General features: G+C 40.4%; 2 protein-coding genes and 1 long non-coding RNA gene across 3 annotated transcripts; 1 reads left to right on the forward strand and 2 right to left on the reverse strand.

Annotated features, from left to right (window-relative positions):
* Positions 1-11,199: 11,199 nt before the first annotated feature.
* Positions 11,200-11,746, reverse strand: LOC139799109 (uncharacterized). Its single transcript, XR_011727090.1, has 2 exons — positions 11,514-11,746; positions 11,200-11,451 (listed from the first exon to the last, which is right to left on the reverse strand). It is a non-coding gene; the product is annotated as an uncharacterized lncRNA (long non-coding RNA).
* A 21-nt stretch (positions 11,747-11,767) lies between these two features.
* Positions 11,768-18,166, forward strand: RPF1 (ribosome production factor 1 homolog). Its single transcript, XM_071750589.1, has 9 exons — positions 11,768-11,984; positions 12,223-12,279; positions 13,216-13,296; positions 13,680-13,775; positions 14,451-14,604; positions 15,606-15,688; positions 16,552-16,733; positions 16,814-16,940; positions 17,751-18,166. Exons 1-9 carry the CDS (start codon positions 11,799-11,801, stop codon positions 17,790-17,792), a joined length of 1,008 nt encoding a protein of 335 aa, XP_071606690.1. The 5' UTR covers positions 11,768-11,798; the 3' UTR covers positions 17,793-18,166.
* A 925-nt stretch (positions 18,167-19,091) lies between these two features.
* Positions 19,092-22,543, reverse strand: GNG5 (G protein subunit gamma 5). The gene is made up of 3 exons (XM_071750593.1): positions 22,358-22,543; positions 21,120-21,275; positions 19,092-19,337 (listed from the first exon to the last, which is right to left on the reverse strand). The coding sequence occupies exons 1-2, from the start codon at positions 22,436-22,438 to the stop codon at positions 21,150-21,152; spliced, it is 207 nt and encodes a 68-aa protein (XP_071606694.1). The 5' UTR covers positions 22,439-22,543; the 3' UTR covers positions 19,092-19,337; positions 21,120-21,149.
* Positions 22,544-23,958: the final 1,415 nt, after the last annotated feature.

Consider the following 23,958-nt stretch of genomic DNA (forward strand, 5'->3'; position numbering starts at 1 on the left):
CCCTTTGGAAGAAGTGTATTTACCATATGGCAATATCTCTGTCTCTGCTATTGCAATGTTTTCCATCCCTTGATGTCCCAGAGAGATCTGAGGACAACCTTTAAGAAAGCCACAAATATGACTACAAAATAGAAATTCATGCATATTTCCCACATCTTAAATTTCTTAAGGAAGTGTATACCTTTACTGCAAAAGTATATAGAGAGTTCAAAAGCTATGCTTTGTGCAATTCAGATCTATATTGCATATCAAAATATACAGTTGTTTGGGGGGGTTCTTTTTTGTCTTTTTTCTTTGCTTTTGTTTTTTCTTTGTTGGATTGTTTGTTTGGAGATTTTATGTGGGTTTTGTTCTGCTTTGGGTTTTGTGTTTTGTTTTTTTTTTAATGAAACCACTGGTCACGATGCTGAAGAACAGACAAATTATGGTTTCAGCGTTATTTCAGCAAAAACCAGTATTTTATGCAAAGCTAAATTCCTTTGGTTTCCAGTGCACTCATTTTTAGCAATCAGAATGTATGCAATTGGTGTGTAAGAACTGAGGAATGAAGCGTGTGATGTAGCTGCTTTGAAAATCATATAATAATGCTATTTGAGTTTGTAGGCTTAGCTTGGTAATCCAGCTAAAATGACTGTCAACTAGACAGATATATGCAATACTGTGTTTCACCTTTATTGCACTAAGAAACTAATCTTTATTTCATGGTCCTTTTCTTCTCCAGTGCCTTGTGGGATCAAATGACACTCTTCAGCATAACACTATTGAACACTACGAATTTGATTAGATTAGTTAAACCAATGTGGCAAAGACAACGTGAAACTGAGCAACTTCATGGTCCTTACCACGTACACAATATGGATGATCTCTTCCCTAAGTAAGGCAAATTTCAAGGGCTAACAGCATTTGAAGTAAGTCTGATGTAATCTAAATGTATGAAGCATGAAAATAAGACAATCTGTGTAAAAATCTTGAAGAGCTAAACTCAGGACAAAATTATAATTTATTAATTTAAATTATTAAGAATTTGTGCAAAGTGTTCAGGAGAAGAGAAATAGGTTTCTTCTAAGAAGATGTAGGTGTGGCTACTACAGTTTACCAAAGAGAGTGAAAAAAAATAATCCTGTTGATGCTATGTTCTTGTGTTTGAAGTAATAATTAGTCTGGCGTCACGTTTGAATGATAACTATTACTTTCTTCACACAGATTTGCTAAGCTTGAGAGACCAGTTTTCAAAAGCTCTCTAGCAAAGCTATTATGTTACCAGTATTGCTCCATATGAAAAAACTATTAAAGGATGATTAGAAATATTGAGGGTGAGCCCTGATTTTCAATATCTTCTCAGGATTTGTCTTAAAAAATGAAAGTCAGCTTTTCTGACAGTAATCTGTCATGATTACAACTGAAAATGATCCAATTGGTGAATTCTCAACAGCATTGGAAATTGGACCTCATACATTCAAAGGCATAAACCTTTTAAATATTTCACACATAGACACTTCTTGGCCATATTCTCAGTTAGAACTCAGGATTTTGTTCTTAAAGAAAACAAAAAACCAAACAACCACATGTTATTTCTTTCTTTGCTGACAAAATCTTGTATCAGTTACTGCTTTTAATTTTCTGTTTTGATTACTCCCAGGAGGAGGCTGTCACTGCAGATGCCCAGAGTCTGCTTTCTGTGCAGCTCAGCCACTTCCCTCCGTTGCAGGGATTAGATGCCCCAGCTTATTTCCCCATAAATCCAATTTATGTTTTTTGGTTCTTGGGGTTTATTAAAAAACAAATCTTGGACTGAAAACAAATCACTCTTGCCAGTGCAGATATTTAGATTCCTCTTACTCCATACTCCTATGGCCCTGTGTCCCAGAGGCTTTAATACTGAAAAGGATCCCAGTATTCAAAAAGTATTCCCAGTATACAAAGTCTTGTATATGTAATGTCCTTTTCAAATCACAGTAGGTGGAAGCTTGGGATGAGAATGTACCAGAACATCCATCAGCATTGAAGTTTTGGGTAGTGATTGTTAAAAATTCTTGGAAATGCAGGTAGTACTGAAAGGCCAGATGGTTCAGGAAGATAACAGGAGATTAATTGGCACCAAAATGTGGGACAACAGAGTGAAGAGGGTTATCTGCTGCAGCTTGATTTTTTTAAGTGAGAAAAATGGAAATAATTTATTAATTCAGACATAAAGGGAATGGCACTTTTCAAAGAGTTTTCAACTGCAGGGAGCTGTCTCTTCCTACGGCAGGATAATGCCTAGAAGTACAGCCAGCAGGTGAGGGTATCAGATGACATCTCACCTCAAACAATGAAATTTCCTTATTTAATTTATGTCAACAGGCATAATGGAATGAAAGATATGGAGCCTGAAGGAAAGCAATTCATTTGTATCCCCCAAAATATGTAATGCTTCCTCATGACATGGTTTTAAGGACAGGCAGTTCTCCATGCAAAGCTGGAGGGGTGCCCAGAGAAAAAAAAGCATGTCAAGGAATGCTGTTTACCTTTGTCATGATGTCAGTCTGTTTCCAGGAATACCAAGCAAAATACAGCTGAGGAATACCAAGCAAAATACAGCTGAATGAATGAGTGAGAATAAAATTTTAAATATCAACCTCAGTCTGGATAAAAGCCTAGAAAACTATACATTAGTTGTAAAAAAAAAAATCTAGAATGACATGCTAAAAATCATAAACAGGGACCTGCAAAGAGACTACAGACACCTGAGCAGTGTTTTTTTAAAGTACAGCAGAACATGGTCTTGATAGATGGCTTGTGTGTGGGATCTAGAGTAGTTCTGCTGGGATCCCCTGGAATATCTCAGTGGATATCACTGGATATCTCAGTGATTTCTGTGGTTTGCATTGGATCAACAGTATCAGCCCTGCAGGTTGTGTAACGCAGCCATGATGCAACCCTCAGGGATGAAGGCGGAGGTGCTGGCTGGATGATGAAGTCCCACCACCCACATACAGTAAGAAGTAATTGAGATTAGGTGAGGCTGCAGTCAAACATGAAACAGTAAAAATACTGTTTATTAAAAATCATAGAACCAATTAAACTGGATTTATATAAGCTACTTAATTAACAGATTAGAAATCCTGAAGTAACCTGTATGATCTTCTACTCTGACTTCCTGTATAATGGAGGGGAGCTTCCCCTGAGCTGGTTTCTGTCTCAACTAGATTGTATCATGTGAAGGGGGAAATGTCAAATCTTGATACACATATTAAAATAAAACCATCATTCTTGGTAACTATCTCAGTGATTAATTATTGGTAACTATAAATTGAGATTGCAGGTCGTGGATCTTTGGCTGCTAGAGCTAAGCCACATAATTTTAAATGTATATTTACTACATAGAAAGGTACATAAAAGACCCTCATTAACTTCCTCTTTGATAAGCTAAATAGGTGGAACTCCTTGAGCCCCACATTAGAAGGAGAGTATCCTAATCCCTTAAACATGCCTTGTCTATTCTCTGAAATCCCTCTAATTTTTCATCACTCCTTTTGTATTTAGGACATATACAATATTCCAATTTGCCTTGCATCTGTACCAGGTACAGAGGAGGTATAAATCTCTCTATTCTTTCTTAATATTTACTTGCTTGGCCAATGAAGAGTTAGATTCCCTGTCCTAGCCACTGTGGCAGGTAAGTAACAACTCTGCTCTGTTAGTCTCCAGCTCTTCTCTATGACTTCATCCCAGCAGAGGCCTCCCTCTGAGATTTACTGGTACTCGCTCTTCTTTCTAGAATATCTGTTATGCTTATTTATGTATATAAAGCAAAAATGGTTTAGCACTGATTTTGTAGAAGAATAAGGCACAAAGCAATTTACTAGAGGTAACCAGGAAGTATTTGTGAGGAAGGAAATTGGACAGGACAGGTCTTCTGAATCCCATATTGGCACTAGTACTGCACAATAACATTCGAAGTACAATTGCACAGGCTGTGACCAGGTGCATTGTCAGCTGATGAATACAACCCTGGTAACAGACTGAATGTCATAATTTCTTTTCAGATACATTTAAACTTCTGGTGAAATAGAAAAAGTAAGGCTTGAACCATTTAGCCTAACTCTTTCCTCCCACAGATAACCATGCCATACCTTCTCTTTCATAAATAACCCCACATAAATTCAGGAAATAATGTATTTTCCCAAGCAGGAGGAAAATGTGATCTAGTTGGAAACACAGATAAAGGAAAATATCATCTTAGCTAATTCTTCCTTGTCGTCTTGCACGGTACCTTTTACTGAAATAGTGACTTTCATTCTGGCCTCTGTCTGCTACTGTAGGGAACAGATAGTTTGCAGCATCCATCTGTGTTGGGCAGAACACCAAACTTGCTGAATCATGTAGACACAGCAAAAGAACCACTGTAATAAAAGGTCTAACTTAAAACCAGATTTCATAATGAATTTTATTTCTTCATTCAGTCAAACCCTGTGCACCAGGCAGGTTTGGGTCTGAGAAGCTTCTGCTATGAAATGCTACAGAAGGGACTGAAATCGAGACCAGAGCAAGGCACAGTTCTTGGGAAGCTCTCTGGATTTCCTGGAGGGCAAGGTGTGGCTCTGTTCGTGGGAGGTAAATGCCAGTGGTTTTCAGCTACTAGTAATTAGAGACAGCTTGAGTTCATTAATAAGAGCTGCATATGCATACTGGAAAAGAGTTTATCTGACACTGGGATTATTATATGTTGCCAACTAAATGTCTTATAATGCTCATTACCTTTGTTATTTTGTCATTAGCACTTTTAAGTGTCCAAAAGCATGTTCACATGTTCACAAAAAAGAGAACTTCTGCCAACAGTTTATAATATAAAAGTGAAGGAAATTTCCTGGTAAATCTCTTAAGTTATCTCAGCCATCTGACTAATATTTTGGAATCACTTCCTGCACTAACTTTTTAAAAAATTATCTTTAGTCATCTGCTTTTGATGTTGTTTATGATCACCACGAAATAGACAACTAAGCTTTCATAAAGTTATCCTCAGGTGACACCCAGGAAATATCAGTCTTAACAGATTTGATAAACCAATAAAGAAAGGAAACAGAATCTTATCATGGAATAGGTGCTGGATAGCATTACATTTTTAAAAGTACTGCAATTCTTGTGACTATTTGTCAAAATTTAGCAATACAAATCATGAAAAAAACTACTTCTGTAATGTAGCTAAAATTTTCTGTTAAAATATTAAAAAAAACATTTATTGCAGTTTCTAACCCCATCCTATCCAAATATTATGGCAGGTATTGTAAAATTCTTACAAAACATTTTAGAGGTTTTGGTTAGGTTTGGTTTGCTACATTTTGATGTTTCATAACATCACAGATTTTCAGGCCAGAAGAAAATACTGATTCTCCAGCCTGAGTTTTGCACAGTGCAGCTGACAATTAGATCAAGTGACTTCTACACAATTTCTGGTGGAGCTAGAACACTCCTTTGGAAAAAAATTCACCTTCTTGGTTTAAAGATTTCAGGTGACAAGGAATATTTCACAGGCCTGTCTATCTAAACTTTTTCCCAAGGCTTTGTTAGTCTAACATTTTTTTCTGGTTTAGTTTAATTTTGGTTTTTAATCACAAGATGTCTTTTGGCTCAGATTTCAAATGCTATATCTTAACAGATTTGTCTGCTAAACTGAAGATTTTTACTACTACAGCTCTAGGTGAGTTAGCTCTTATGCGATTCATTGATGAGAGATTAAGCTTTTAATTCTCTTCTGTAAGAATGGTTTCTAGATCCCAAAGCAACCATATAGCTCTGCTTGACCATTTTCTCTGGTTTTGGCTGGGTATCAGGCTGAGACATAACTGCTCCACCAACAAAACCCCCATTGCTACAGAGTGCTCCCCACACTGACCCACAAGGACAGCATTTCTGTCTGGTTTTAGTTGCTCTTCTGTGTTGTTACTTTTCATAATGCAGTCCTCCATTAGATAACTGGTCTTATATTTTTCTTACCTAGAAATATTAGCCTGCACTTAAAATGCTCATTGTTCAAGTTAGCTCATCTTACCAAAGACTCTGGTAACACTGTCAAATAAATCCTTACCATGTATCACTTCACAATTGCTGATTCTTATGCAAATAGTATCTTAGGCATTCGTAAACTAAATAATATGTGTTAAACACTTCTAACTTAATAATACCAGGTAGAAAATGATCCTGACTGTTTTGGATTTTTCTTTTCCCAATTCAAAAAGTAAAGTATCTACCAAGAGCTAAAGAGTATTATAGCCAGACAGTGAAATGTATCAAGAGTGACCTGCAAGGAGAACAATTTCACTTGAGATATTTTACTGTGTAACAAAATAGGTACCTTATCTCTATAGTTACACCTGCAAATTACATTTTAAATAAGATATTTTAGGTATCTGTGGGCAACCTGCAAGCAGATAAAGATCTGAAATTATTTGCTATACCAAGTTGTATTTATTACTGAGAAATTTTTGCACTACAGCACAAATGCACCTTAATGTAAAATAACAGGAAGTCTAGAAATAAAAAGAAGGTACCATTTGCTGAAAAATATCTGGCTCTAAATGAGTCATACTCTAATATTAACTAAATTGTTTCTTCTTCATTACGTGAAGGAATGTTTTATTAAGGTAGTCCAAGCTATGTGTGATTGCCACTAGCAGAAAGATTGTAGCAGCAGTTCCTACAAGGAGGACCACACCCCCCAGGAAACACAAGTTTTTCTACATACCCACAAAGCTGATGAAATGTTGCCATTGATTACCCTCCCTTTTACAAGGCAATTCTTTAGAACTGAGCAGTGCTCTGCAGAAGCAGCAAAATGAATTCAGCAATATACCAGGCTGGAAACAGTAGATGCTTCTTCAGCACTTTGCCATGGGTAGCTATTGGGTGAACTCAAAAAGTCTAAATGTATCGAATGACAATTTTCTGGTTTATAGAATTTCTGTCTGAGGAAGTATTCCAGTTTTCTGCACAAGGCACTTGAAGCTTCAGCAAATTCATAATTTTTTAATTTTTTTTTTCCTGGCCTACATCCAATTACTATATTATCTAGTAGTTTTAATCTACTAACTAACCAGAAATGCTGACAGACTTGTAGTAAACCAAACACCTAGTATGCATCAGACTAATCTTCCCAGATTAAGATAATGGGCAGCTGTGCCATCTTGATACGTCCTGTGGGAAGGAATTATTGTAATGGTTGTTATAACTACATCTAAGATTGTGTTGACAGCCATTAATAAAGCAGCTGTAAAGTATTTTTTTCAAATCCTAATGAGCTTTAAAGCTGGACACTCATATGCAGCAGACTATTGAATTATTCCATCATTTTTAAATAATACATTTCCAAGTTTTTTTCAAGAATACCACATAAAATAACCTTCTTTTTAAAATGCTCTCCTTTGCTTTATTTTCCTTAGAATATTTAAGTTTTGCTTTCTCAGGTTCCAAAAACTTCCCAAAATATCCAGCCTTGGGTGACTTGCACTGAGCATTCTAAATTCACAGATACATTTGATCAATTTTGTTTTAGCAAAGTTGCTTAATTTTCCCATATGTATAATGGACATAATACCTATTTTCCAGTTAGCAACCTAATGTTTGTATGTTGCTCAGATACTGAAGTTACCTAGAAAAGCATATGAAAATAATTAATTTTTGTGTTAAGCTATGGGATGAGGTCAGGTATTGGGCACACATAGTAAGATTTAGTGTTCATCCTAAAATGTTAAATACTATCCAACTTTACTGAGCATAATCCCCATTTTATCCATTAGATAGATTGCCCTAGGTGACTGAAAATACTGAAGTTAAAGCCTGTGAACAAGATCCACTGAGGAATGCAAGCCTGTAAGTCCCAAACAGATGATCTGGAAAGCTACCCACGCAGTTCCTGCATAGGCACCTTGTAATTTTACTTTGCTCCCCTGTGTAATGCTCCCTTGGAGAAACACCTCTGGGTATGTCCAAGTCTGGGAACAGTCTGGAGAGAGCTAAGTACTTTAGCATCTATTTCATGCTTATGCCTGGCTGGACGAGCAAGAGGCTTTTCTATAGCAGAGATCCCAGATGGCTTGGTATGATAACACATAACAAGCATCACAGGCCTCTCTACAAAGCACAGTGCAGGCTTTCTCTCAAAAAGAGATGGTTTTTATGTCCATCTTTCATATGACTTTCATCTTGTGGTGGGCCCATGTTCAATTTTTTCTCAGTTAATGAGACATGGACTGAAACCCAGATTATTCTGCCACATGGAGTATGTCCCACTACTCTCTGCATATTCCATGTTAGTGAGACCACATCAGCCTTTCTTCACTGTGCAAGTCCAACAGAGCATCAGGCCAGGAGCACAAATGGAAACACTCTTTAGCCCCATGATGAGGGCACCATCCTAGAGACTGAATCTAGTTACAGTCCATTCTCTATGGCCTGTTCTTGCTTTTATGTGTAACTTTTTAAAGGAAGCTACAGAGAGAGTATTAAGACATGTCCAGGAATCCATCAGTAGCAGTCCCACCTTTCAGGAAGAGAGTTCGGAGCCATTACAGCCATTAGTTATTGGTCCAGGGGTTTTTTTGTTTGTTTGTTTGTTTTGTTTGTTTTTTTAAAAAATCTTATTCTACATTCAGCAACAGCTTCACTTGGAAGAATGAAGAACCATTCTCACCTCTGAGAAACCTGCAGGCTTGTTCTTTGATTGTTCCATGGAAATGTAAGATGTTATTCTCAGACTCCAGAGGCTGGGAAGTCCCATCTTCTGTATCAAATGTGAGTACTTTAACTCTTGATCTACCAGTTAAGTGATGCTGCTATCACTAACCTTGCTGAAGTCAATGCTGTTGAACAGTCCCTGAGAATGCCTCCTGGAGAGGCTGCAAGCAGGGGTGCATCTGAGGCTCAGCTCCCATCAAAGCTGTGATAACAGCTCTGCAAGGCTGAGGAGCTTACAGGGATAACAAACCCCAGACCTTTGGGGTACAACTTCATTATCCACACTGCACCACGGGGGAGTGGGAGGACAAGCTGAACACAAGAATCAGAAGGGTACACTTGTCTCAGCTCAGCAGCCTGCTCCCTGAAGTTAACCCTCCTGGCCACCACACCAGGGATGTGGATGTCTGCTCCATCAGCCACACTGCAAGGCCCCAGCTCATGTTTCTGCTCCACGTTTCCTGGTGCTGTTCCAGTGCATGAGCATCTCTGACTCAGCCTGACTCCCAGTGCACAGCCCTAATGTAGCAATTAATTGATTGTTATCTATTTTAACAACAACCACAAAGAATTCTGGCTCACTGATTCTGAGAGGAAATTGTGTTGCCACATGAACAAGGCAATGTAAAAATGAATCCAAGTTAAAATTAGTAATTAATCAATTTTTAAAACATATAAAACTTTTTTTTTTTCCCCACATGAAAAGAACGGTACTCTTCTGACATAGATAATGGTTTATGTGGTTTGGAACCCTGCATCTTCTGGGGCATTTTGTTCAGTACAATGAATCTTGAAGACAAGAAGTATGTCCTCTCTACCTTCAGGCAATGAAATTAAGAAAAACAAAGCAGGAAAATAGACAGATGTTGGTTGTTACTTTTTATTTGGTTGGGCTTTTCAGGTTTTGTGGTTTTGTTTGGTTTTTTTTAATAAAAAAACAGTTCCATCTCTAATAAATCCTGGAATTCGGAGGCACCTTACCCTCTTTTCTCATACCCTTCCATAAATAATTTCTACCTTAAGTTCCTTTCCCAGTTGATTTTTTTTCTTTTGACTTAATTACAAAATATTTTTCAATCACTTGACATGACAGAACAGCAAAAAATCCCAGTGCTCTGATGATATAGCTCAAAAAGGTGTCCCCTGCTGCAGCTGGGTCAGTGGTAATTTACTGGAATGTTTCCTCAAAAATTCCTTAGTGCTGACATGAAATAAATGTCTTCATTCATCAATCTCCACTGGATAACTTGCTTGTTGTTTTACACAAATCAAAGCTACTGGTGTTTTCTGGAGGGTTTTGCTGTTGTTGTGTTTTTTGTTATTTTTTAACCAAGAAGCTTCTTCAAAAGATGATTTCCTGGCAATGTTACCTTAGTTGTAAAAAAAGGACTATCCTTATTTACCCAGAACAGAGTTCGTAGCCAAAATAAGCAGAAGACCCTGGCACCTCCTCTATGAAGAAATTTAATACTTTGCATGCATTTATTACTTGGGCCTTCTACTGAAGTGATAATTGTACCTTGTTAGTGATCTTATTTTAGCAAGTCTGCACAGTGTTTCTGGTGTCTTTCTACTGCCCCACCCCTGCCCTGGGAAGTTCTTGTATTATTGTGTATCATTATTTTGTCCTTTGAGTCCTTGCAAGAAGTCTTTGAATAATATTAGGAGGTTGTCTTCCCTCTTGCTGGAAGGGAGAAAGATAATGTTTTTTCCACACGTAAGCACTCAGTGAGCAGCACACAATTATGCTGCACACCAGTTTGCAATGATCCCAACAGAAACACCACCACAAACTGGAACTACAAATAACTCAGAATTCCCTATTAGCTCTGCTAACAGCACTGATGAAACTTCAGAAATACAGGTTGGAATCTCTGATATTGGAATTAGCTAATAAGATAGTTACAGGAAGTTCTCAGTTAACAAATTCTCAGCTAAATCCCCCAAACCTGAATTGCCATGGAATCTACTTATCCATAGGGCACAAAGGACAGCTGAAATATTTTCACAAAAAATGGGAGTGAGGGCAGAAGAATACTGGATTGCCTTCCATCTTTTGTTCACACCTATGTTAAGTAGAAATAACCTCAGTGAAGCAAGCTGAGTGACAGAGTTAGTCATTTATAGGGCAGACAAAATTTTGAGACATTATCTAGATCAAGTTATTACCAGGTTTGTTGACATTGTCTTTATGTGTTGATGGTAACAGATTTCCTTTTCACTTCTGCAGTATGAGAAACTTGGTAATGCATAACAGTATTTGTGTATAAAATTTGAAGCATATTCTGAGCTTTTGAGGAAAATGGAACTACTCAGTCCCACCGAGGCTCAGAATTTCGCAGTTCAAGATTTACAAATGGCTCTAATTTAGCCCAGGCCCCACAGAACCCCTGGGTACTTGATTTCTGTACAATCTAAACCTTCACTGGGCAGCAGCACTTGCACACCTCTGAGAGGGAAAATCAGCTCAGGAACAGAAATCATAAATTCTAGCTTTACATAAATCTCTTTTATTTCGGAGTTCTCATTTCAACCTCAGTTTTAAAAGGTTATCTTTTAAAGGTTACATTTGAAAGGTGAATGAAGATAATTTCCTGGAACATAACCGTCAAAAATCTCGATGATTTCTTCTTAAGCAGATGCTTGCTACACCTCAGCTCATTCCTGCTCTGTGAGCACGTCCGTCCGCATGTGAGATGTGAGCAGAACCACTGCCGGGTCAGGGCGGTGCCATCATTCCTGTAAACCACCGGTGTGTCACGTTCCCTATTTTGACATTGCTAACCCTGATTACAAGTCACGCTGCAGCAATAATTTGCATTAAACACTCTCATCCAAAGCTGAGCAGCTGCCGCAGCCGTCCCGCGGGTACCTCAGCACACAGCGGGGCCACGCGAGCGCCTCAGGCACCGCGGGCACAGCGGGTCCGGCTCCCCAGGTCCGGGTCCCGGGTCCAACAGAACCCCCGGGTCTCAAGCGCGAGCCCCGCCCTCCCCACGCACGCGCAGGGGGATCCCACCTTTCCGTCACGCGTCCCCCGGCGCAGGCGCAGCGGGCGGGGTCAGGGGTGAAGGGTGAGGGGTGAGATGGCCCGGCCCGGCGGTACCGGCATGGCGGGGGAGACCGGCGTGGCGGGGAGCTCCGCGGCGGAGAATGGGGCACCGCCAGCTCCGGAGCGGGTTCTCTTCCCGCCGACCTTCAGCGTGTCCGAGATCAAGAACAAGCAGCGGCGGCACTTCATGTTCCTTCGCTGGAAGCAGCAGCAGCGGAAGGTGGGGCAGGGCCCGGCGTGGCTGCCGTGAGGAGAGGGACACCCGGGGAGGGCGTCCCGGGGGGTGTCCTGGGGAGGAAGACCCGGGGAGGGCGTCCCGGGGGGTGTCCTGGGGAGGAAGACCCGGGGAGGGCGTCCCGGGGAGGGCGTCCCGGGTGGTGTCCTGGGGAGGAAGCCCCGGGGAGGGCGTCCCGGCCGTGCGGCGGCCCTGGCTAACGGATCTCCCCCTGTCCCGCTAGGAGAAGCTTGCGGCCAAGAAGAAGCGGAGAAAGGAGCGGGAAGCTCTCGGAGACAAAGTAAGGGCTCCCTCCCGTGCGGTGTCCCGGGCGTCCCGCAGCGGGGCAGAGCTGCCCTGCCCTGTGCTGGGGGTCCTGCTGGGGGCCCCTGGGTGACACGGCTTCTCCACAGACCTCAGTGGAGAGGAGCAGTGGTCTGGGTGCTCGGGGCCGTGGTGGCCTCCAGAGGCGCAGCGCTGTGTAGCCAGGAGTCGAACGTGGAAATGGTGTTGGTGCTGTGTGAAATGATGCTGTAATCGGGCAGGGTGAGTTTTAAGCCAGTAAGGGCCTAAAAGCAGGGTCTTCTGGAAGACTCTGTCCCGTTTGACTGCTACAGCACTGTGTTGCTGCTACTAGGAATTAGACTTTAAGAAGTAACTTCTGTGAAAATTAAAGAATCAGATCAAACCAAACCCTGCTAAGGGCCAGTTGTCGGCCTGTTTCCAAGCCTAGCCAAGAACAAAAGTTTGCTTCTGTTCCTGAACTACTTCAGAAGCTCAATGATAACTGACAACAGTTGTATTATCTCACTGCTCACAAGAAAAGTGTAATTAACAGGGTAAGCATTATATGCTACTGGCCATTAAATTATACGTGTCAAGGCTAAAACATGGTGCTGTTGAAAACAGAGCTTTTTTCTTCCATGGAAGAGAAAAGTGGTTAGAAAGTTCCATCTTTTTTATTTTGTTTTGTAGCCCTGTTTCTTATTTGGACAGAAATTAAATGGTGTCACCATTCTAACAATGGTTCTCCTCCATGTGATGCTTTCTGGTGTCCCAGCACCCATGCATACTTTTAATCAAGGTGATGTTGTAACTTGTTTTTTAAAAGCTGGCTTAGAGTAAAAAATACTCTGGTTCTGTGTAGAAATAAACATAGTTCCATGGTAGTATAAATGTGTTTTTTGCAACATACTGAATAATTACATTGATGTTTTAATAAACTGATTTATTTTAGGCACCCCCAAAAGCCATACCAAAGACTATTGAAAATCAGAGAGTGTACGATGAAACAACTGTAGATCCCAATGATGAAGAGGTAACTGCTTAATTTTTGCATCTGCTATCAAGTTAACCATTTTTTTCCAAAAAGGAAAATGGGTTGATAAAACTTAGCATTTCCTACTCCAGCAAGGTGTTGATGGAATAACTTTTTATGTGATGGGTTCCCTAAGACATGATGTCATTGTTTCACTATCTGTATTAGATAACTTTTTTGCAGTACTGTTAGTGACAGTAAAACCTGCCCATGTCTGTCATACTGAATAAAAACGTAAAAACCATCTGCCTTGTGATGAATAACTATAGAGCTTGTGAATTAAATTTTCTTCCTACTAAATTTGTCAGAATTTAGATCAGATTAAGCAATTGTTCTTCAGTTATTTCATTTATGGTGGATTAACAACAATTCTGTTCTTCCAGGTTGCTTTTGATGAAGCAACTGATGAATTTGCACCATACTTCAACAGACAGACAGTTCCCAAGATTCTTATTACAACATCAGACAGACCTCGCGGGGTACGTATGTTGTAGCTGGAGAGCTCTGAGCTATCAACTGGTTATAATATACCAGGGTTTGGTAAAGTAAAGCTGAAAACAATAGCTTTAACTTTTTTTTTCCCCTGCTATTTTATTTAGTGAGCATCAATAACCTTGTGTATGCATGTAAGATTGGTTTCCCTAGCACTGTTTGTTTCCTCCATAACAAAAAACAACTTCATGCATATGTTCTTGTATGTGAATGATCTGCATTACTTAACTGGTGAGATGAATGACATTTGTGAAAACCATAAAATAAGTGGGTTTGAAGACAGGAAAAAAGCACAGTTTAGCTGGAAACTCAGATGTTAGTAACTGAAGTTTTAGTACTGTTGTATTTTGATATGTTATGAATTTTCTGTAAACCAGTGTCCTTAATAAATAATGAGTTTGAAGGTTATGCTTTTTGGAATTTTCCTGCTTCTCAATGATTACGAGAGGAAAACAAAATCATTTTTGGTTTTGTTTTTTTATAAATGTTCCTGTGTGTTCCTGTGTGCTGTAGTCTTTACTGCAAAATATTTTGTTTTCAAATATTTATAGAGATACTGGGAGTAACCAGGGAGGACAGTTAGACCAACCAACCCTCTGTTCCCCTAGTATTTGAATTTAGCACTGTATTTACCACATTGCAATTTAACTCCTGTTTTGCAGAGAACAGTGAGGTTCTGTGAACAACTCTCTACTGTCATACCCAACTCACATGTCTACTACCGAAGAGGTCTGGCTCTGAAAAGAATTATTCCTCAGTGCATTGCCAGGGACTTCACGGACTTAATCGTCATTAACGAAGATCGCAAAATACCAAGTATGCTTTTGTGTATTTATGAAAATAGATACTCTGGCTTTGGGCCTGTTAGGGAAAGAAAATAATTCTAGTAGGGTGCATCAAAGATCTATGATATTCTTGATTTTTTTATTTTTTTTTCCCCTTTCACTGTACAGCTTATAGTGTAACTATAGATTTAAAGATCACTGTGCTCACTCGAGTATCTGATGGCTAATGGAGCTTAGAATTACTGAAGAAATTGGTGTCTTTTTTTTTAGAAACATAGAATTTTCAGGGTTGGAAGGGACCTTTAAGATCATCTAGTTCCAACCCCCCTGCCATGGGCAGGGACAGCTCCCACTAGGTCAGGTTGCTCAGAGCCCTATTCAGCTTGGCCTTAAAAACTTCCAGGGATGGGGCTTCCACCACCTCTCTGGGCAAACTGTTCCAGTATTTCACCACCCTCCTGGTGAAGAACTTCTTCCTAATATCTTATCAATCTAAATTTACCCTCCTTCAGTTTGAATCCATTCCCCCTAGTCCTGTCACTGCCTGACATCCTAAGAAGTCCATCACCAGCTTTCTTGTAGGCCTGCTTCACATACTGTAAGGCTACAATAAGGTCTCCTTGGAGCTTTCTCCTCTACAGACTGAATAAACCCAACTCTCTGTCTGTCTTTTTGTTTGTTTGTAACGCGTGGACAATCTTTGAATTTCAGTAAATTCAACAGTTTGATTAATTAACAAGTTTTTCTGGCCATTTAATTTTGATTACTAGATAACCATTACTAATCAAAATGTGAAAAAGTGGTTAAGATGGTAACTGTGGTGAGCTATTGAAACCAAACAAGTACTGTTCTGTACTTCAGAACAGTAGTTAACTAGTTTATGAATGTATGCTTGAAAATATAATTAAATCCTGTAAATCAGGCACGTGTTATGGATATAATAGTCTAATGTAATACTGCATTTTGCAGAAAAAGTTCCTCTGTAAATCGCGTTGAATTTTACCAGCTTTTCTTTTTTAACTTGCTGAACAGATGGTCTGGTTTTAAGTCACCTGCCTGAGGGTCCAACTGCTCATTTTAGAATGAGTAGCGTCCGTTTGCGGAAAGAAATAAAGGTGAGACTCCAACAATTAAAAAAATGGTAGTCCATTGTTTAATAATATGTTCAGTCTATTTGAACCATCCAGACTGGCTGCACTTTTGTACAATTCAGCTGATCTTGTTAAGATCTTATTTTTTCATCAGGTAACAGGAGTCCAAGGACTAGTCAGTGTATGTTAACTTTCAGAAGCAGCATATTTCCATTTTTGTAGTTATTTGTTGGACTGTGTGCCAAGTATTTTTTATAGTAATGCCATTGAACAGCAGCTAATAACCTACATCAATAGGGAATACCCAGTGTATAGTACACACAAGCAAAGTATGTCACAGTCATCAGTATACAAGTTTTCAGTAGATGCAGTTTCTCATCTTTAATAAAACCTAGTTTTTCTTACAACCCTGTCACCTCTTCCGTAGCTAAGTATTGCTTAACTAAACCCTAGTTTGCACTTGTTATTTTTCCTCCTTTGGAATAAGTAATTTTTAAACTTCATCTGTTCTTGCTCAAGAAGAATCCCTCATACCCTTAGTTCCAGATTCTCTTAGTTGGTCTTAGTATAGAGAGAAGTCTCCTGTGAGAGGCAGACTGCATTAACAGGTAGACAGCTATAATGGGTGCTGCCAGCAGTAGAAATTAGTGCAGGAGAGAGGAATTGTAAACTGATTTTTCACTTGATAAAGCTTTTTCATTCAATTTATACAGCTGAACTTAAATTGTGTTTGAAAAAATTACTAGAGCATGTTACCAGCCCTGTTACTGGAAACTAGCCCTGGTTGTCTTCCTCCTATTTTGTTTCGAACTCTGATTTGATAATACATTAAAATCCTTTTGTAATTGGTCTGTTCTTTCCAATTTTGCCTATTACTTTCATTTCAGCGAAAAGGGAAAGAGCCCACAGAACATGTACCTGAAGTAATCCTGAATAATTTTACAACACGACTCGGCCATTCCATTGGTCGCATGTTTGCTTCTCTCTTCCCCCACGACCCTCAGTTCATTGGAAGACAAGTGGCCACGTTTCACAACCAGAGGGACTACATTTTCTTCAGATTCCACAGGTATCATTTTCCACAAAACTCACAAATGAGAGAGTATGTTCTTGTAACTTGATTCCTAATACTTTTTTTTCTTCCCCAAGATACATTTTCAAGAGTGAAAAGAAAGTGGGAATTCAGGAACTTGGGCCACGTTTTACATTAAAGCTGAGGTCTCTTCAAAAAGGAACCTTTGATTCCAAATTTGGAGAATATGAATGGATTCATAAGGTATGTTTAAGTAATGATAATACTTCTGCCTGGGGAGGGAGAACAAATCCAACATGAAATGTAACCACAAATTTTAGACTAAAAAAGCTGAATAAATGTAGTTCTCGATACAGAAGTGTTTATCTAAAAGATTTAAAAGTGTATTTTGAGAAATATACAAAGTAGGAGCCATATGCCATATTACAAGTAAAAAATAAAAATGGCAAGGATGATGATTATCAATATACTGTGACTTCTTATTTGGAGGATGCAAATTCTTTAAGATAGATCTAAGTAAAATGTGAAAAATGCTCTCCTGGTGTAAGCCTTTATTGGAAGCCTAGTAAATCTGACTAGAGCTATTTTTGTGCAAGGTGAATGCAAGAATCATAATGTAAAAATTATTAAGGCTATTTACATAAATGTCACTTCTTAATAGTGAATGGAAAATAACACTGACCTCTGCACATCTTTGAAGTCAAACTGAAGTATTACTTCAGCCACCTTTCCCTATTATTTCTACCATGCAGTTGACTGGCAAAACTTAGAAGTGAGTAGCTAAGCTATACCAGATGGAAAACTTTAATATTACTGGTACAGGGCATGACTGGATTATTTTATTCTGAAGCATCTGAAGTAATCTGGAGTAACTTTATAATGCACCTTGGCCACTCTGTTGGTCACGTTTGCTTTTCTCTTCCCACATGATCCACAGTTCATTGGAAGACAAGTTGTTACATTTCACAACTTTTAGAATAAAGGCAAACATCATCCTTTCTTCTCTTCTTTTGCATGAATTTGCTGGCTAATAACTTTTCTTTTAAATTTCAGCGCCGAGAAATGGACACAAGTAGAAGAAAATTTCATTTATAAGGGACAACTACCTGCCAGCTGCTGATGACCAGAAATAAAGCTGCTTTCAACTAGGGATTATTTCATCACTCCTAACTTATGATAATGATACTGAACGTTATCTGCAGAAAGACAAACTGAACATCAAAATTTTCTACAGGAACAAGTCAAGTAGAATCCATCTTTCTTCCTATGTCTGTGGCTAAATCCAACATGGAAAGTACAGTGACTGCTTTTCCAGTTGAGCCAGAAAAACTATGGCAGTGTCAGAGCAACTTGTAGCTGTCACTCAAGATTTGCCATGACTGCTACTGTGCTCTAAATTACACTTTGCAACATCAAAGACAATACAAGATTTTTGTAAAGATTCTCAAAATAAAGTGTTTCTAGTTATATAGCGCTTTTTTTCTTTTAAGAAGATAAACCCAGGTGTCCTCCATTAATCAGGTAATAGATTATGTATTTAAACCTTACTGTAAGTATGCTGCTCCCTGATAGTAGGTTTTAGTTTTCCAGAATGCTTTCCTAGCTAGGGACTTTGAGAAAGCTGTGTGCAATCCAGGAAGTATATGGTATTTTATTTAATTAACACCTTGCATAAAAAGCATGTTGCTGAAGTTACAAAAATAATATGCTTGACTCCTCCAGGTATCTCTTCTATTAATGTCCTATTTAGAATAGGTATAAACCCAAAGCAGTTGATATTCTTGTATGCAAAAAACACTGATGGGAAAGTATTTGTAAGGCCACTTTACAGGAAATACATAAAGCTCTCTCCTCTGAAAATAATGTTCAGTTGAACTGGAGGTCTCTAAGCAGGGTGTTTCCCATCAAAATCTTAAATAAGCTTCTTCAGTCTCGTAGCTACAGAGCTGGTATTACCTGCAGTATGAACGACTCTTCAACCGTAAGTTTGCACATTTACTGGCAGCTAAAAACTTGAGTTTTCTTTGAGTTACTTTTCATATGCAGCTGTAGTAAGTGCTTTTTTGTATTTACCTTAAGAGTAAGATTGCTTATAGTGTAAGTCATCTAGTAGGGTAGAATTACTCTTTGAGATAAATAACAGTTAAGTTACTCATTGTCTTTATTTAATGACTATGAAATGGGACAGCTGTGTAGGCAAGGTACAAAGTGACAGCCAAAAATTTTTTGCTTTTCTATTATGCTTCATATTATAGTACTGATAAAGCCTCATTGTGCTGTAAGACTATAAACCACAAGCAAACTTGTAGCATGGAAAATTTAAAGACAGACTCCTATGTACACTCTCCTGCTGAGATACCAACATATTCAGAAGATAATCAACTGTTACACTGATTTCAAAACCAGAGTAAGTCAAGACACTTTTATTTTTTGCTTGGCATATAAAACTGATTCCCCTTTGAAACAGAAGTATTGTAACTAGCATACACTTCATTTGGAGAGGTAGATGGTAAGAAGTTTGATGACAGTAGCAATTGTACAGTTAGTTTTGGCACGTTAAAGCTAAGCTTTTGTACAGGCCACTCCTTGAGGCACTCTGCCCATACACACATCAGCAGCTAGGAAAAGATGCTAAAAGACCTGAAAAACAAAAACAAAATGTAATTAGAAAAGTATCAGTGCTAAATGAAGCAAGTCTGTTCTAAGAATATGTACCTTCAGGATATGCCATGGTCAGCTATTAAAAAAAAAAATACACTTGTCCACAGCTGTTTTATAGAACTGTTTATAAAATTTACTACTAAAATCATGAAGCTATCCCTAAAGGTACAAGATGATCAAAGCTGTTATCAAAGAACTGAAGCTCTGTGTCTCCTGGAAGCCTAAGCTGAAAGACAGTAAAAGCTGTTCTTAGTCACTTGGTGCCTGAAGAACTATCAGAACTTTGCCTTGAAAAGCAGGGGGAGTCTGTGTAACTAACAAACTGCACTGCCTCCTCACAGAGGTGGTGGACTGAGGAAACCTGAGCTCTCTTGGCTCATTGTGAAAACACTTGAAGTACAACCGAGAAATTAAATATTTTAAGGAAGTGCTTACGAGAGATACAGTGAAAAACCACAATTGTCCATGTAAGTAATATAACTGCTGTTCTAATGTATTTTGCCTGTAACATCAGCAGAAAAAAGTGTTCTGTTCCAAAATCAAAAAGGGGGAAGACAAAAGTTGTAACTGTGGAAGAAAATATTAAGCCTTTTATGCCCCCTGTATGCACACCTGTGTGTTGGACAGAAGAAATGTACTTCCTGCCATCCACACCCAGGAACTGCTAGTCCTTGGCAAAGCTCAGTGCAGAACTTCATGTGTCATCGAGCAATATACAATTCTTTGGTCATGTAAGTCAGCTACAAAACCAAAATTCTTCAAGGTTAAGGCCTGCCATGAGGTTTCTAAGGGCAGTGAACGATGGTTAACTGAGTATCAGGTGTCTCAAAATAATGTATATGCTCTCACCCCCAACAGATCAAAGTCAAGGGGCAGTGACAAAGAGGGACATGGTAAACTTATCATGCCTTTACTGAGGGCAAAATACCAAATTACTGTGACTCTCAGTCTTGGTTAGACTAGTATGGATCTAAAATTCATTTTTCTAAATCTAATCACCTATCTAGAAAGATGAGTTTCGGAGCTAGAGTACAAGAACCATGTTGTTCTCTACAGAACATGCCCTCTAAGCCAAAAGATCAGATTCTAGACTCAAATCTAATTGCCAGAATTTTCAAAGAATGCCAGATTAGTAGTCTTCATAGTGACAACAGTAGTGCTAACCTATAAAAGTTTTGAAATTAAAATGAATATTCAGATGCTTCCTGTTAAAAGTGCTACACATGCAGTAGCTTATTTGAGCGGAGTACTGACCTTGATACAGTTCTTGGACTACATACATTTCTCTTTTGGCTGAGAGAACATGCCCTAGAGGTGACAGTGCTGCTCCTGCAGATGACAATTAGCCTGTCTTTGGAAGTGCACTTTCTAAGTTTAAGAACTAAAATCTGCCACAATTAAGATTCACCATGCATGCTGTCAGGCAAGCAATACTATGTGAGAAAAGGGAAACAATACCCTTACTCAGGAAGATACAGTAGAACTACTGTACAACCACATTGCTCCAAATAGCAGCTCAGCAGCTGCTGGCCCCACTGCTACTTTGCTTCAGCAAATGCCACTCATAGTGCTTAGAGGCAGCATGTGTCCAGCATGGTACAACCAGAGTAAGGGAGAAAAGGACCAAAATGGGGATCTAGACCAACACCAGCTGCAAAAGTCAGGTGTCTCTTCTGAATATTTTTAATACAAGCAGCATCGCTTAAATAAGTGAGCTATTTTTAATGAGAACAGTTTATGAATTGTAACTCAACAACTTACCGATGAAAGATACCAATGTACTTCACGTAATTACAAAAATGAACAAACTTTCTGGGGTCTGAATGGGTTTGTACTTGATGATACCCCTGTCAATAGGGGATCATGTTGTGCATTCTGCACACAGAATTGCTTCAAGTCTGCTGCAGCCTGGGAAACCTAGTAATAATAAAAGCTGGCATTAGAATTAACACTGAGTATGTAATGACATCAAAAAGCATAAGGAATACTGCTAAATAATTCTGCAATACAGCTTACATACATTTTCCTAAAGACAGGACGACAAAAACAAGAATATGAATTAATTGGCAAAATGTTCATGTCAAGCTTCTAAGCCTGAAGGGTGAAAGATGAGCAACAGTTTGGAGTTGGCTTTGTTAAATATATGAAAATTCTTGTTCTAGCATAAGTCGTTTCAAAATAGTGTCTAGTTTAGAACTCTACAAACTGGCGTTCTGAACTGTAAAGCTACCCTCACGATGAGGCAGTATGGGGATAGTGGTTGGCTGTACCTACCTAAAACCAGAACAGTGAACAAATTTTCTCTTGCTTTTCTTTGCTCTGAACTCACAAAAAAATAACTATCAAAGTCTCAGAAAGTATCATCTTCACTGCTATCTTCTATTTGCGGTTTACCCAGAGTTTCTCTAATTTGGCAGGGCCCAGTCTCACCCCGAAAATGCCCAAGTCAAGCGCACTCGGTGTGTTGCAGCAAAGCCTCCATTTTACCGTGCCGGGGCCAGCCCAGCCAAGGCAACCTGTTGTCAGCCCCGACTCTCACCAGAGTCTGATGGAAGAAGGCATTCCCCAGAACCAGAAAGTAAATGGGGACTGGGGGTCAAGTCCGTGTTTTCCCCTCCCTCCCCCACTCCCGTGTGAGCCCCTCGGCCGGACCCGGGGGCCCCGAGAAGGCTGCAGGAAGCGAGGGCGCGGCGGACCGGGCCGGGCCCCAGGGAGGCGGCAGCGGGAAGGGTCGCAGCTGCGCAGCCACCCCGGGGCGAGGCGAGGCGAGGGAGGCCCAGAGGAGCCCGGGGGATAAAGCCTGGCAGAGGGTTGCAGCCAAGGAAGGGCGGCGGGGCGGAGCGGGGCAGGTCGGAGCTGCCTACCCCAGCCCGGCCCCTGCTCCGCCGGGCAGCCCAGCCGCCTTCGAGCAGCACCGCGGGGCGGCCCCGGGGCGGTGTAATGGCGGCGCGTCCGCCCCGTCCCGTCCCATCCCGTCCCGTCCCGTCTGCGCTCCTCACCTTCACGCGGGTGACGCTGGCCTCCAGGCGCAGCTGCTGCACCACCTTCTTCATGGCCGCCACGTTGGAGGAGCCCGACATAGTGGGAAAGACAGCGGGCACGGCAGCCGGCGGCACACCCAGCCCCAACTTCCCGGCGCGTCCCAAACTCTCCGGACCGGCAGCGCCTGCGCAGCAGCCGCCGCACCCGGGGCCGCGGGGGGCGCTGCGAGGCCCGGTCCTGTGGGATTTCGCCCGGTGGGAGTTCTCCCGGTAGGAATTCTCCCTGTGAGAGCCCGGTGGGAGTTTGCCCGGTGGGAATTCTCCCTGTGGGGAAGCGCCCGGAAACACGGAAATAAGATTCCTTGCCCGCACCCCCTTTTTATCTATAGAGTGTATTAAAAGTGGAGACAAGAACAACGTGGCAAATCTTGCAGATTGTATCCCATGAGATCCTAGTTTGGAGCTTATTTTGAGATTTAGTGAGCCAAGTACCAATTGTGCTCTTGCCAACGTGTTTGAGTCTTGACTACAGTCTGGAAGAGAGGAGAGATGTTTACTGAGGAAAGTGTCCAAGAATGGCTGTGAAGCCTGGAATCATGGCACAGGGTGACATGTTTGAATGCAGAGTGCAGCATCTTGCATGGGTACAAGGGCTGATGTAGCTGGGCTGTAACCTCTGTGTCTTTGGCAGTAAGGAGAGGAGGTTCCACTTGGGTTATTCCTGAGAGCTCCTTGCAGTGCAACGGAAGAGGCAAGTGCAGACACAGGGCCGGGTAAGTAGGCGCTCCCCGATGAGATGAGGAGATACTGATTCCACCTCATGGAACAAGGGTCAGACCTAAACAGGCGTCTGGAAGGGCAGGTCACTTGTGCTCAGGAAAAGGTGAAGTAGAAGTATCAAGGTGTGTGAGGGAGAGCTGCTGAGATGATCAGAACAGTGAGGTCGTTCAGCAGGCTAAAAATCAGGAGGTTTGTAAGCTTGGAGGTGCTGGAAGAGCCTTCAAAGAGAGCACTGCAGAAAGTCGTAACAAGGTGAGGGCAGAACCACAGTTTGTAGCTTACAGCAGGATGTGTCTGACATGGTCACCCAGCACTGTTGGCTTTGGAATAGTGCACAATGTGCCATGCATGTGGGTGCAGTTCACAATAATTGTCCCTTCGTGAGAGAGAAACCCGGACCCTGAAAGAATCCCATTCTGTGGGGATTTAGGTCTGTGTCTTTAGGAAGGCAGCAGCACTGCTGTGTAGAAAGTTATACACAGCCAAATTATTTTTACAGAAGGGAAGATAATGTTAAGAGGAAACACTCCAGCACAAATCTTCTGGAGCTGCAGGACTGTGATTTAGCAATGTCCCCAGTTACTTAGGTGACACTTGTGTAGAAGGTGTGGTTGAGTCTGTTTGGCTGCACTTAGCTGTAAGCTTTCTGCCTCAGCACAGAAAAGTTTTTTCCATTTTCATAAATGGAAAGAAGAGCAGTAAATGAAAATGAAAGGTATTAATGGAGTAACTTATCTCATAACTGATAAGCAAGAAGCTCATTCTTAAAGAATGTTCCAACCAAAAAAGAAAATTAGAAAGCTCTCCTGGCTTTCCTGTGATCAAGTTCAGGGACCAAC

Source organism: Heliangelus exortis, chromosome 8 (assembly GCF_036169615.1).
Source record: "Heliangelus exortis chromosome 8, bHelExo1.hap1, whole genome shotgun sequence".
NCBI classification, from domain to species: domain Eukaryota; kingdom Metazoa; phylum Chordata; class Aves; order Apodiformes; family Trochilidae; genus Heliangelus; species Heliangelus exortis.